General features: G+C 43.9%; 2 protein-coding genes across 2 annotated transcripts; both read right to left on the reverse strand.

Annotated features, from left to right (window-relative positions):
* Positions 1–4,798: 4,798 nt before the first annotated feature.
* On the reverse strand, positions 4,799–5,156 carry N7443_005302 (uncharacterized protein; the record flags this gene model as incomplete). Its single annotated transcript, XM_056885358.1, has 2 exons — positions 4,799–4,810; positions 4,986–5,156. The coding sequence occupies 2 exons, from the start codon at positions 5,154–5,156 to the stop codon at positions 4,799–4,801; spliced, it is 183 nt and encodes a 60-aa protein (XP_056743636.1).
* Positions 5,157–7,130: 1,974 nt separating this feature from the next.
* N7443_005303 (uncharacterized protein) lies at positions 7,131–7,688 on the reverse strand (the record flags this gene model as incomplete). The annotated part of the gene is made up of 1 exon (XM_056885359.1): positions 7,131–7,688. One exon carries the CDS (start codon positions 7,686–7,688, stop codon positions 7,131–7,133), a length of 558 nt encoding a protein of 185 aa, XP_056743637.1.
* Between the last annotated feature and the right edge of the window lie 7,956 nt (positions 7,689–15,644).

Here is a 15,644-nt window from a genome sequence, read left to right on the forward strand (position 1 = left end):
TATTGAAGAAGAGACGCTTCAAAAACGGATTCTATCGCTCAATCTACGCGGAGCAGCCCCTACACAAGCTCATGTACGAGATATGGCGAATATTCTCCTTGCAACGCGCGGTTCTACCCCTATCCAGACTGTTAGCAAAAATTGGGTATATAACTTTATTAAACGACGCCCAGAACTTAAATCTCGCTTTTCCCGACGATATAATTATCAGCGAGCAGAACAAGAGGATCCAAAGATCATTCGAGCGTGGTTTGACCTCGTACAAGCCATAATTCAGCAATACGGTATCCTACCAGACAATATCTATAATTTTGATGAGACTGGCTTCGCGATAGGCCTCTATACGGCCCAAAAAGTGATCACTCGATCAGAATACTACGGTCGGAGATCAGTTTTACAGCCAGGAAACCGCGAGTGGGTGACTGCGATCGAGTCAATAAACGCTTCGGGGTAGGCGCTTCCACCAACGCTTATCTTTAAAGGCAAGCTATATAATTAAGCATAGTTTAAAGACCTTCCACCCGACTGGCGCTTCGAAGTCAGTGCAAATGGATAGACAACCGACGAGATAGGCCTTCGCTGGCTTCAAAAATAGTTTATTCCGTCAATAAATTATCGTACACGTGGACGATATCGCCTTCTAGTCCTTAACGGACACGGAAGTCATCTAACGCCAGAGTTCGATCAAATCTGCGCGGATCATAATATTATTCCGATCTATATGCCGCCGCATTCCTCGCATCTACTTCAGCCTCTTGATATCGGATGTTTCGCTATATTAAAGCGTTCGTACGGTAGTTTAATCGACCAAAAGATGCGGCTCGGGATTAACCATATCGACAAACTTGACTTCCTTTTCACATACCCACAAGCTCGCGTCGACGCCTATAAACCAACTACAATACAAAATAGCTTCCGAGCAGCAGGACTAGTGCCAATTGATCCTCAACAAGTGCTATCAAAGCTAAATGTTCAACTTCGGACACCGACACCTCCTACAAGCCGCGGTAGTCAATCAAGCGCGTTTTACCCACATACGCCCGCGAACGTCGACGAGCTTTTGAAGCAAGCATCCTCAATTAAAGCTTTCTTAAAGCGACGCTCAAAAAGCCCGCCATCGCCTTCGCAAACCGCGTTAAACTAGCTTATTAAAGGCTGTCAGATCGCAATGCAAAACGGTATCCTTCTCGAGCAAGAAAATAAGCAACTACGTGCCGCAAACGCTACGCAAAAGCAAAAACGTGCTCGCAAGAACAGATGGATAGTCCACGATAACGGTCTATCCGTACGAGAAGCATTAGAGCTCGAGGAAGCTCATGAAGAGCCCCCTCAGGTAATACTAGCTCCACTAAGCCTACTACCGCGGGACACACTAGCACCGAAGACGCGTCGTCCACCTCAATGCACTAATTGCGGAGTGATCGGACATAGAAGGAATGCCTGTAAAGCTAGAGATTAATCAATATAAAGGCGTTGTGGTTGATTAATATGCATAAAAGTGTAGAAAATTTGGGTGGGTGCGTCACTCGCTTGGGCGCGTCACTCGCTTGTGAACCACGTTAGGGGGATTCTAGATTACATAAGTAATAAACATGAAGGATAATTATATCTCCGGTCCACCGCGGTATTCGTATTGACAAAACCTAAATAGGAAATCAGGGCTAGGGCCAAAAGTGTGAATATTATATAATCAAAGCCCCACACATGAGATGCTGCACACATTGGGTGTGTGCAACATCATTTGGATGGATGGTGGGGGGTGTTGCTCACGAGAGTCGACTGTAGATGTATGTGTGAGTACCTCAGTCCTCAATTATGGCCAATTATTCTGAAGAATTTCCTTTCAACAGGTGTGACATTAGCTTTTGCTGGACAACTTGTTTCTCGTGGCTTTACGCAGCTCCAGTTGCTGCCAGTAGGCTAGCTTCGTCGACTGCAGCTGTCGTGGCGTCTCCCCCCGCTTGATTGGTCTGCTCCATCATAGCATCGCCCCCGACATGCAATAAAATATTGATTATTTCATCCAGGGCTTTTCTTCGATCGGCGACCGCGGGAGTAACAGGTCCGTTCGAAGCCTCCCTTGTCAGGATTGTTCCCATTGTTAAGCATTCGTGTAGGGCTGTATTCCCTTTGACATTGAGAAGAGATATATCTGCACCCTAAGAAATTAGAAACTGAGTTGCCTTTGTTTGGCGTAAATTCCTAGCCATGAGGTGCAATGCCGTATTCCCATTGACGTCTTATTGGTTGATGTCGGCACCGTGTGAAATAAGCATTTGCATTAGAGAGGTGTTAATGGGATCACCCTCCAGGCAGTAGTAAGCCATCTTATGTAGTATGGTCTGACTATTATCGTCGGCTAATCCTGCGTGCGCCCCTTTCTCCAGCAAGAACTTTACTATATTATCGGCGTATATGCTTTGACCACAGCGGGCGTGACCGCATACGGTGTGGTATAAAGGAGTCATTCCTTTGTTATCCCGGGCATTGATATCGCTACCGGAGCAGAGTAGCTTAAGGGTATCGAGAGTACGCTTGTTGATTTTCTTATCCGGGAGCCAATATTCCCATAAGCCTGGGCCCGCGGCTGCCCAGTGAAGAGGTAGAAGCCCATAACTGTCGCGGCATAGTAGTTCTTCAGAGGCATTTTTTCCACTGTGGTCGAGAAGCGTCTGTAGAACTTCCGAGTTCCAATACGCACTGCTAATGTGAAGCGTAGTTATGCCAGATGGGTCTCCCCTATTCCCACAAAGTCTAGATATAGTGTCGGGTTGGTACTCTTCCCTCGCGTGTACGTTAGCTCCTTGCTCAATAAGTCGTTTCACCAACGCGGGCCTAGCTCGTGAGGAGGCTCGACCGAGAACCGTTCCATAGCAATGCTTTGGTTGGCTGCTATCTTTAAGCGGTTTAGCCGCTTGAGTAGATGCACCACTATCGAGGAGCAGACAAATCAACTCTTCCGCTTGGGTAGTGCGGTTGCTTACCCAGTGGTAGCAGCTTTCAGGCGTCTCAATTCCGCGCCCACACGGGGGTAAAGAACCCAAAGATCTGGCAGTTGCTAGTAGCGCTTTATCACGATACACCTGGTTGATGTGGGCTAAGTTAAGGGCCGGTTGACTGTCCATAATCAATCGAGCTATCTCGATTTGTGCCTCTCCGCATGCTGCGGTCAGCAACGAGCACCCTCGCTGATAGAGAGGCAGATATTTCCAGTTGGTATTGTAGTAGTCTATGAGAACGCGGAGCACCTCTGTACGTCCCTACGACGCGATAACACAAAGGGGATCATCAAACACTTTCTGTTCCAGGTCTAAGCGTGGGGAATAGACAGAAAGATATTATTTTAGTCTAGGGATATCATTATAGCGAATGATTGTAGATAGAAGGTGACTGAGGTCGTTCTCGTAGAGTCTGGTACCGTGTTCGTCACGGAGAGCGTTCTCTACGGATTCCCGGGGGTTTTTATCCCATGGAGCGTTAAATTCGCTATAGGACATAACTTAGATTTGCGGCGAGATAAGGAAGAAGTAAGGAAGAAAATATTTGGAAATAACGGTCCTTAAGAAAAGAACCACCCCCACTGCCTAGGTACTCAGGTCGTCCTACGGCCATTCTGGTTTTGTGACAAAACGGCCCTACTACTATACTGTCATTCCAAGGTTCAATTTAAACCTTGGAAGGTTTCAGTACTGGTACCGCTGGCCCTAGCCCTAGATACCTAGGTAATAAATAGCCTTACCATGCACGGGAATGAATATCTACTTAGTCCCACGGGTATATAGGGCTCTATTGTACTCTCGAATATTGACAATCCCATAGATTAACAGATTGTGTACCCTATCGGCACGGACAGTATATCAGGCCTGGGTATAACTTATTAACACTTTTTTGAGGTATCTACTTATGGTACATACTACTATATTACAAGGACTGTCCCCTACAGGAGTCGACTGTTCTAAGTTGGTCTCTCAAGCGTCAGCATTCCTTAGATCTAGTGGAGTACTCCCATCCGGCAACCAGTTAGTATCAAATATACCATCTTTGGGGCTGTACTGGTTAGCCTAATCGACTGAGGTGCCCCAACCAGTTGTCATATCGATAAGTGAATCCCTAGGGAAAATCCGCGACAATATAGCGGTAGTAAACACGCCTTGGTCCGTAAGCCAGGCATTCTGTAGTCAAATCCGTACATTAGTCTCGATTTTCTAGGTAAATATTTCAATGACAAAAAAGATAAAAGGTTAGGGCCTACCAGTCTTTCCAAGTTCAATGCGTAGTTTGGAGTGTTTCGTTGCACTATTGTTAAACCATTGATAGTACTAGTCCTGTCGCTGCCAATATACCATCTTTCGGGAGATCTGTAGCAGCCCATCGTTTCGGTGCGGGAGTTATAGTTTTGCAGTGAACTAGTATTAAATCCTCCCTCCGTATAGGTTCTTGAGAGTCTGTATTCGGCCCGGTAGTCTAAGGTTCTTCCGCGTGTTACCACACCTAGGCGCGTGATTCCCTGGCTGTGGTAGACGTCTATGGTATTAACGGCTACTTCCCAGGTAGTAGTCTCGCCCCTTTGCCTAAGGGTGGTTATGTCTACTGGAATATGCAGATGGAAAACGACCCAGCGGTCGGTAGCTGCTGTGTGACTACGATCGGTATATGTGGCTCGAGTATCTACGTTTGCGACTCCTACTTCACTACCGATCTAAAAGGCTATTTCAAGAATTACCTATTAAGGTACGCTATTGCGATTTACTTGACTTAATCGAAGCCACCGAAGGTAGTGAAGGCTTAGATCCCCAGTCTAAAGATATTCCTGATTAGCAAGAGAAATTGAAGCATCGGACGGACACGATAAAACTTACATCCAGAATTCCGGAAAATATTTGAGTTATCATTAGCGAGTCCCCATTTGCAGACCGGCTAGCAGTAGTACAGATAACAGTAATAGTTCGGGCAGAGATAACTGAATCGCCTATAGACTTGCTTACAGGGTCACCGGTAGATAGGTTAACACATAGAATATCTGTCGCAAACTTAATCTCTCGAAGAGCAGCAGCCGAGTCGGCAATGTTACATAGTGTTTGGGATAGCATAGCTGAAGCGTCATAAGATGGAGTCCCTGTCCAAATGTCGTCCCCGCCGTACATCATAGTGGTCATATTTGCGATACTAGTAACTTCTGAGACTCCTACTTCAGAAGTTCGAATATCCTAAATATCTACCAGATCTTGGCATTAATATTGAGATGCTACCAACACCTCTAACAAAGGCAGAAGAAAGAGAAGTGTGATGTCTTGGTCCGTAGAGCTCGTTATGGTTATAGATCGAGGACTCATCAAATCTCGTTTCATAACCGAGTCAAAGCTCGCGCTATACTGATCGTCCTAGCCGGAGGGGCACACTGGGTGTGTAAGAAACTTTTGAAGATAGACGTCAAAATCTTTAGCCGTTTGGTCTTAATAGACTCCAATTTGGGAGTCCGACGAATCTGATGAATCTGACGAGCCTGATCGCTTAGAGATTTTTGCACCAGAATAATAGTAAGCTTCTTCGCCCAAATAACAACCAGAGGTGCGGGCGTAGTTCAAGTTATTGAAGGGATTTATTGATTCTGCGGCGATACGGATTGTGTCAGATGGGTATAAATCGGTACACTGGGGACCATCAAAGTCTTCATAGCCCTTCCAATCGCAATTGGTAAAGGCATCTGGCACAGACGAACCCGAATAACAGTAGTTGTAGGACTCCTTGTTCGAGCATAATAGCATGCCGCCCGATCCATCCTGGGAGCCCACAACGAAGTTTGGATAATCGGATGGACATGTGTCGTCGCTGTAGCAGTCTGAAGTCTATTTACACTTTGTAAAGGGCTTTGTCGAGTCTGTAATGGTGTAGCAGGCAGATTAATAGCCTAACTTGGTACAACCGGCGTATAGTGTGCCAACCTCGGCTTCATCGTCGTTGCAGCCGCCCTTGCATTTTCTATTATTGTGAAATCCCCGCCAGCGGTAGGTAGGGATCTTACTTGATGTAGGATAACACAGAGTCTGCGTTCCACTTCCGGTTCCAGAACACAACGTTGAGTCTAATATCAGTTGACTGGTTTTGTCGGCACGGACGATATCAGTGTAGCCATTGGGACAGATTTCGCCGCAATTGATGAAATGGCAATATTGCTATGGAGTAGACTTCTAACTGATCAATTCCGTTAAATACTGCTTAAGGACGCTACCAGTAATTCTAATAGTGGTATTGACATTTATCTTATTACCTAAGGCAGCAGCCAATCCCCTAGAAAAGGTGTGGTTACTATCATCGTTATCAACAGACCAGACGAGGACACCTCCAAGACATTCGGACTTCGCAAAATCGGCTTTGATCTTCTAGGTGTCTTGATCATCAAACGAAACCCATTGGTCACTTTCCCATTGAATGCTCTTGATGGCTACCGCCTTATGTAAGGTCGGATTGAGATTTTCACTGTCAATAAGTGCTTTGATCTCACTATTGAATAGGATTCCCGCTTGGCTGCTACAGTTACCAGCGTCGCTAGCTAATAGATAGGAGCAGCCAGGGTCTGAGCACGATGCACTAGCCAACGTGAAGCTACGACCATAGAAGGCCAAGCCTATATTGACCTTGGATGATGTGATATTGTTTCGCCAGAGAAGATCAAGGGCTGTCTCTATCTCCGTCAGATTGGTGTGTGCATCCAAAAAGGCACTAGTCCACTCATTTCCTTCATCCTATGTGCCATGAAGATCGTAGCTCATAAAATTGAACCAATCTACCGAGGGCTCAATGGAAACAACATCAAAATGTTGTAGGTACCAATAGCTGGTAGGTAGTGTAACAGAGAGACCAAACTTATACTGGGCCAAAGCCTTCTTCAATCGAGCCAGAAATTTAGGGAAATTGGCATAATCCTCCGATCTGCTATTACGGTCGGTGGCTGCGGGGTACTCCCAATCAATGTCGACACCAGTGAATCCGTATGTATTCATGAAAAGAGTAAGAGACTTGAAAAAGTCATTTTAGGTGTCCGTGTTGGCTGCACAGAGATCTGAAAATGTGGTGGCTGTAGGGGCATCGTCATCTGAGAAGTCCCAACCACTAATTAAGAGCCAGTGCTCTTAACCTAAATCTCGACTTGAAAGAGCCGCAAGCTGTGGATATAGCTGAGTGTCCGCATTGTTCGCTGGGATCACCTCGAATGTGTCTAGATCGATACTACCAAATACGAAGTAGATATGAGAGTAAATACCTTGTGGGATACCAGCAGGAGACATTCTATCACAGGAGCGGCTATTCGCAGCTGCGTTGTAATAACCGATGACACGAGTAACAGATTGAGAGCCTGCATCGCATAAAGGGCGAGTAACAGTTTTGTTTCCACAGAATTCCTCGGTGGTGCCGCAGAAGCCATACTTGCTACAACAAACGTTCAATGGGCACGTAGTTGAATTGACATACTTCGAGTCCCAGTCACCAGGATTGCACTCTGCTTTGGCATCACAGTTATTAATGTAATTATCTGAGCCACAGTAATCTGGACCCATGCCACAGACATTGTATTGACCACAGCATCCGATTGCGCATGGCACATCGGCGCTACAGAAGGTGTCTGCAAGAGCCAGCGGGATGGACCCCACACTGGCGAGCAGACACACAAGAGATAGAAAGTGCCTCATTTTGAGTCCTGAAGTTGTATCGTTAGCACTTGCACACATAACAGTGAGATCAAGAAGAATAGATGTCGAGACCTACCAGGGTGACTCTGAGACTTGGCTGTTTTACAATTCTTTCAATTTTCGATATTTTCAAGTCGTATCGAAATCGAAATCGAAGCATTGCAGTCTGGATTAACACTAAGTAAACACTAAGTGAGAAATGCTATTGATATATAAGAGGAGGTGGGGTATAATATCTGTACATAGCAGTCTTTAGCGTTTCTGAGTCTTTGAAATGAATCAATAAATACTAGTAGGTAGTACCGAGACCGAACGTTCCTTGAGGAAATTATTCTAGTAGTCGAAAACAGGCTCAAAGGATAGGCTTATATAAGCAGTATTGATATATACTATATTTTTCCCTATCGCAATATATCCTCTAGATTATAAAAATAAAGACTATTTATTTTTAGCTATTTAATTAGATTTAATATAGAGGTGCAAAGTTACGATCCCGAGACGGGTATGTTTGGTCCAAATTTCCGAAAGGGGTTAGCGTTTGGTCCAAAATTCCCAAAGCGGACGTGGTCCAAAATGCAGGAGAATAGCTTGGTCCGAAATGCATAAGGTCACTCCTGCATTTCGGACCAAGGCCTTCTCCTACATTTTGGACTAAGGCCTTCTCCTGCATTTTGGACTAAGGCCTTCTCCTGCATTTTGGACCACGCCCTATTCCTATATTTTGGACCAAGGCCTTCTTCTGTATTTTGGACCACGCCCTATTCCTATATTTTGAACCACGCCCTATTTCTATATTCCTAATCGTATCCTTCTACCCTTTTTCTACCTAAACTCTATAATTATACGAATAACTAACTAATCAAGATAAGATAAATATAGCTTAAAATACACTAGTTAAGACTAGTTATAAATCTATAAGTTTAGTATAGTCTTAATAATATTTTTAGATAGCTATTAGAAAATATATCTAATATTATTTAAGCACCTAAATCTTATAAGAACTAATCTTCACTAATATATTTAGGCTAGTCTCTAATTATCTATATTATATTATCCTTACAGTAACTAGACATTGACATGGGCCGTCCATGGACAAAAGGTCCGGCCCACGGCCCGTCCATGGGCGGCCCATGCATGGACAGCCAAAGCCCGGCCCGTCCATGGACAGATGGGCCGGCCCATGGGCCGGCCCATCGACACCTAATGCTGCCTGATTCTAATATTTCTGCCTTCTTTGGCCTTATTTGGCCTAATCCTGCCTGATTTTTTTGCATAACTCTTAGCTTATTTCCCGTTTTTTACCACTGTTTCAGTCGAAACGCTTATGAATATTATTTTCTACATCCTTCGCATATTTAATAACAAAATATAGTATTATTGATAGGTTTGCACAGTGTGGGTTTGTGGATAACGCAGGTTATTAATATAATTGAGATCAATTTTGATATTAGATATAATATCTATATAATAGGTTTATGACTATAATCTATCTTATGTATTTATACTACTTGGGAAATATATATTTCCGCTTGGTATTGACATTATAGAGTACCACCCAAAGAATGGTCTACGATGCTGTAGCCAAAGTGCTATGAACCAAAGTGCCATAATCAAAGTGCTATGATCCAGTCGGCGAGTTGCAGAGTACCACGGTCGAAGTGCCATGATGGAAGTGCCATGATGGAAGTGCCATGATGGAAGTGCCATGATGGAAGTGCCATGATGGAAGTGCCATAATGGAAGTGCCATGATAGAAGTGCCATAATCAAAGTGCCATGATCCAGTCGGCGAGTTGCAGAGTGCCGCGGTTGAAGTGCCATGATCGAAGTGCCATGATGGAAGTGCCATGATGGAAGTGCCATGATCGAAGTGTCATGATCGAAGTGCCATAATCCAGAGTGCCATAAATCGGTCGGCGAGCTGTAAAGTGCTATATTGTAGATGTCGTGGCCTGGCCCAATAAATGGTAGAAAAGGGGAAGATAGTTAGTCAGTCATATGCATTAAATGATTGAAGTGCCTCGGAGATACATATTTCCGCCCAAAATCAATATTTCTGTGCCTCCTGCAGATAGATATTATGGATCAAAGCGCCACGGACCAAAGTGCCATAATACAAAGTGCTATGATTCAAAGTGCCATGATCGAAGTGCCATGATTCAAAGTGCCATACACCAGTCGGCGAGTTACGGAGTGCCATAATCAAAGTGCTATGATCGAAGTGCCACGAGCGAAGTGCCATGGTCCAGTCGGTGATTTACGGAGTGCCGCGGTCGAAGTGCCATAATACAAAGTGCCACGATCGAAGTGCCATGATCGAAGCGCTATGATCGAATTGCCATAATCCAGAGTGCCATAAATCGGTCGGCGAGCTGTAAAGTGCTATATTGTAGATGTCGTGGCCTGGCCCAATAAATGGTAGAAAAGGGGAAGATAGTTGGTCAGTCATATGCATTAAATGATTGAAGTGCCTCGGAGATACATATTTCCGCCCAAAATCAATATTTCTGTGCCTCCTGCAGATAGATATTATGGATCAAAGCGCCACGGACCAAAGTGCCATAATACAAAGTGCCATGATTCAAAGTGCCATGATTCAAAATACTATAATCGAAGTGCTATGATCCAAAGTGCCACTGACCAGTCGGCTACTTATAGAGTGCCATATTATAGATATTATGGCTAGTAAGTAGTGGAAAAGGGTGGAAGATAGTTGGTCAGTCATATGCATTGAATGATTGAAGTGCCTCGGAAATATATATTTCCGCCCGAAATCAATATTTCTGTGCCTCCTGCAGATAAATATTATGAATCAAAGCGCCGCGGATCAAAGTGCCATGATCTAAAGTGCTATAATCCAAAGTGCTATAATTCTACTCGGCGAGTTACGGAGTGCCATAATCCAAAGTGCCATAATCGAAGTGCCATAGTCTAGTCGGTGATTTGCGGAGTGCCATGATCAAAGTGCTATGGTCGAAGTGCCATGATCAAAGTGCTATGATCAAAGTGCCATAATGGAAAGTGCCATAGTCGAAGTGCTATGGTCGAAGTGCTATAATCCAAAGTGCCATAATTTAAAGTGCCATAATCCAAAGTGCCATAATTTAAAGTGCCACTGATCAGTTAGCTAGTTATAGAGTACTATATTATAGATCTAGAGCTAGGCAGATTTTTAATGGGGAGTCGGGGGGTGATGGTAAGGGCTACATAATATATATTTCTGTATGGATGTCTACTACCACTTTCCACTGGATGAACTTTTTTTTTTTTCGTCCAAACCACGGTATTAGGCTATTATGTTTAGATATAATGTATTCAATACCCTTATCTACCTAATGATATTGTTTTATAGCCTAGTTATCTATATTGCGTATAGGGTAAAGGTTTAAAGGACAAAGTAAAGGTAGACTGAAAAAGTGGGTTTACGACCAAAGGCGTAGACTAATAGAGTAAGGCCTATAGACCCACTAACTGAGGCTTATAGCCAATCATAGCGCGCCGAGTTTCGCGCGTAGGGCCTACTATCCATTCTACGTTTCTATTTCACTTTCACTTCACCCTTACTTTCATACTTTTTAGTGTTATTATAGCATTCCCTTCGTCCTCCTTTAGCCAATCTATCTATAGTAATAGTATTGACCCTATTCGATCTAATTGTTTCTCTATTCCCCCATCCTCAGTCCCTGAAAGCCCTTCTACTACACCTACTATCTACGAACCACCCCCTTTCCTTAAACGCGTTGGACCTAAGAGTAATTTTATCCTTTGGTCTAATATGAATCAGGCTCAGTTTATCCAATGGTGGCTTATAACTGAATATGGGGCAAAACCACAGGTAGAGCATCCTCGTTAGGGTAAAAGGGGCTTATTATCTAAGACAAAATAGTGTTTTAACTAACCATAAGAGTGAAGAAAGTGAAGATAATAGTGGTATACCCTTAATAAGTCAAACACGTCACTCTGGAAGGGCAAGGAAGGTACCAAAGATCTATGATGGGTTCGAAATTAGTAAATAATACATTCTTTTGGCTCTTTTTTATCTTATCTTTTAAGCTTAATTAAAGACTTTATTATCTAGAATCTTACCGCTCGAATACCTAAAATACTGTATAAATTGCATAAATTATGTCTCTTAGTATCGTGGGCCGCCAAGAGGCCCATGGGCCGGCCCGTCCATGGACAGAATAAGCCGGCCCGTCCATGGACAAAAGTTCCGGCCCATGGGCCCTGTCAATGTCTATTCCTAGGGTTCGTAATCACTTCTTAGGGAGTGAAAATAGAGAAAGAACGGATAAAGGCTATCTAGGACTAGCCCAGTCCAAAATACGTATTTGACGTGTAGCAGTTTATTAGATACGCCGGGTTCTATCGTCACTTTATCGAAGGTTTCTCGACTATTTATATCCCTATTTCGGCTACCACTTATAGTAGGACAGCAAGGAAAGCTAACCGAAGAACGGAGGGATTGAAGTGGACGCCTTAAGCATAGGAGGGATTTAAAAGACTAAAGAAGGCGTTTATAGAGGAACCCTTCCTCCGACACTTTAATCCTAAACTACCCCTATAGGTAGAGTGTAATACATCGGGATTTGGTCTCGGAAGTATACTAAGCTAGCTATTCGATAATAGTGGGTGGCACCCTATCGCATACTAGTCCCGTAAGATAGTCGGGGTAGAAACCTGATACAAGACGCACGACTCTGAGCTACTAGCTATTATTGAGTCGTTTAAGTAATGGAGACACTACCTAGAGGGTAGCAAATTCCCGGTAAGAGTCCTAACTAACTATACTAACTTACGTTACTTCATAACTACCAAAGTCCTAAGTAGACGATAGGCTAGATAGTCTCAGTACCTTGCGGCATTCGATTTCATTATTAAATATAGGGCCGGTAAGAAGAATCCAGCGGACATACCCAGTCGGCGTCCGGATTATATGCCTAGAGAAGGCGAGACTACGGATAACTCTATATTGCCTACGCTATAAGAGAAGATCCGACAGTACTATAGGTCAGGAGACCTAAATAGAATACCATTGATTAGTAGAATCATAGTGAGCGGGATGGATGGATTTCTATTACCGCGGCCTATAGATGGCGGGATGGATAGATTTCTATTGCCGCGCCCTATTGGCGGAATGGATAGATTTCTATTGCCGCGGCCGAAAGCAAGCGGAATAGATACATTTCTATTGCCGCGCCCCCGTTAGGTGACGACCCGCGGAGGCCCCTCACGGACTGGCCCAGTCCACCGTGTAAGAAGACTGTTAGCCGACGACCTCCCACAAAGGCGAGACCAGGCGTAGTATGATCAAGAGGATTATAGTGACTTTAGAAGTTAGGCATCTAGTCTATTAGCAATAAGTGCTATAGATAGAGTTCCCTCACGGATTGGCCCCCGTGTAGGAAGACTGTTAGCCGAGGACCTCCCACAGAGGGGAGAGTAGGCACAGTATGGTTAAGAAGACTAGGACGGCTCTAGTAGCCGAATACCCTGTCTGTTAGCTAGAAAGGCTACAGATAGAATAGGGACATACCCAGACTTATTGCGGCCCTCTCTTATTAAGTTGATCAAATATACGCAAGCGATAGATCCCGTAAGCGCTAATAAACTTAGTAAGATGGAGGGACTAGCGCATAGGAATGGTCCAGTTCGTCTAGAAGGCACCGATTAGACCAAAACAAAAGATAGGCTTTTACGCTATGGTCACCGAGTATACGTGCCAAATGACCTAGCCCTACGGCAAGAAATCATAAAGGTACACTATAATAATCCGCAAGGGGGGCATTATCGAGAGAAACGGACCCAGGAAGCTATCGACCAGCGGTTTTACTGGCACGATATAAAAAGCTTCGTCCGTACGTATATCCAAGAATACGTGGCCTATCAGAAGAACATAACACAGCGGCATAAGCCATATAGGCTTCTACAACCAATGCCAGTACCTACTCAACCCGCGGAATAGGTCAGTTTGGATTTTATCACTAGCATAACCCCCTCCAAATAGGAGGATAGGGTATATAACGCGATTCTAGTGGTGGTAGACTTATGCACTAAATATGCATTATATCTTCCATACACTAAGGACATAGACGCATAGGAACTAGCCCAGCTATGGTTCTCTAAAGTGCTACCAGTTTTAGGTATGCCTAAGAACTTGGTCAGTGACAGAGGCAGCCTATTTACGAGCGAATTTTGGTCTTCGTTCTATGCATTACTACGTATAAATCGAAGGTTATCTACTACATTCCACCCACAGACAGATAGGCAAACGGAACGGTAAAACCAGACGCTAGAATATTACCTTCGATCCTATATCAATTAGGACTAGGACGACTGGGCCAGTTATCTTTCACTAGCATAGATATACTATAACTAGTCTAAGCATAGTGCAACTGGAACTTCCCCATATAAAGCATTCCAAGGGTTTAAACCTGATCTACGGATCAGCGTAGACGTTTATCCTAAGGAGCACTATAGGGATACGAAAGCACGGATAAAGGATATCGAAGAACGGAGATCCTTTATACAAAAGAAACTAACCTAGTCCAAGGAGGACATAAAGCGTTATTATAATAAAAAATCACCTTAATCTATCATTTACCATTAGCGAATAGGTCTTACTACGTGCTAAGAACATTATATCGCACCGTGCCTCGATGAAGCTAGACACTAAATATATCAGACCTTTTTAGGTATCTGTTGGACAATAAGGACGGTGATACCACGAGGCCGTTCGTGGCGCCAACTAGGCTTTGCGTACCCCCTTAGTGTCTTATATCGCTTTATCCAACTGGTCGGTCCAAGTTGGACAAAGGAAGACTCTTAGGATAGACTACACACTAATGTAGCCTAAACGAGAACAATTCACGCTTTAACTCGTAGAGGAATGATCACACTGACTAACGGTTGCTTTTACCCTTTTGTATGCAAGACAAGCAAGAAAGGAACTTAGGCAGTTTCCAAAGAGAGTGAAAAGTCTGATTCTTCTACCTGGTAATCCATCGCGTATTTATAGACAAATATACCTCGGTATCATATGCTTCGGACCAAAGGAAATACCTCAAAGAGAAGTGATAGAACTGAATGGAAGCATACAGATCATAGACAATGATGTCATAGACAAGGCATAGTAAACGCAGATCAAGCGGGGTAGAAGCAGATAGAACAGCATAGAAAAGAGTCAAGAATCTAGGCGGTATTGACCGCCTATACACACCCCCTAGCGCGAGTGCTATTTACCCCTAAAGAAGGGCCATCCAACCCCCAGGAGACTGGTCCCCCCTACTCTTCTAGGGCTAAGGTCCATTTGGTCACGTGACTGTCGACCATCTTCCTCGCGCCAGGATATATAATGAATGTCCAACTAGGGTTTAGGGTTTCCTAGCCTAAACCTAGTTTTGTCCTCTTTTATGTTGAATAATAAGAGGGTAGATCCACTTATATGTATTGGTCGATATTCCAACAGTATCCGATAAGATTGGCAAACAAGCCTATCGTGTCCGACTACCTCCAATCTATAGACTAATTTATCCAGTCTTCCATATTTCTCTACTAGAGAAATTTTATGGCACCCCTATAAAAGAAAACGAACTACCTAGGCCAGTTCTAGTGAATAAGTAACTAGAATATAAGGTCGAGGAGATTCGAGCCCACCGAGGGAATCCCCCGAGACAATACTTAGTGAAGTAGGAAGGATACCCTAACCACGATAGCATATAGGAAGACCTAGCTACCGTGGAAAATATATTAGCCTTAGACGTCTACGAGATAAAATCTACGAGGAAAAGACATAGAAAGGGAGCAAAAAGCTAAAAGATAATATTCTAGAAAAGATCAAGGAAAATAGAAAAGATTAGCTTAAGCCCTAACCTATTTCTTTCCACGGAAAAGACACCATAGACCACCACGGTAAGGGTTTTCTTCGGGAGAACTCTCACGAACAGAGGTAGGGGAT

Source organism: Penicillium atrosanguineum (genome assembly GCF_028827265.1).
Source record: "Penicillium atrosanguineum strain IBT 20685 chromosome Unknown utg000003l_segment0_segment0, whole genome shotgun sequence".
Classification (NCBI taxonomy): domain Eukaryota; kingdom Fungi; phylum Ascomycota; class Eurotiomycetes; order Eurotiales; family Aspergillaceae; genus Penicillium; species Penicillium atrosanguineum.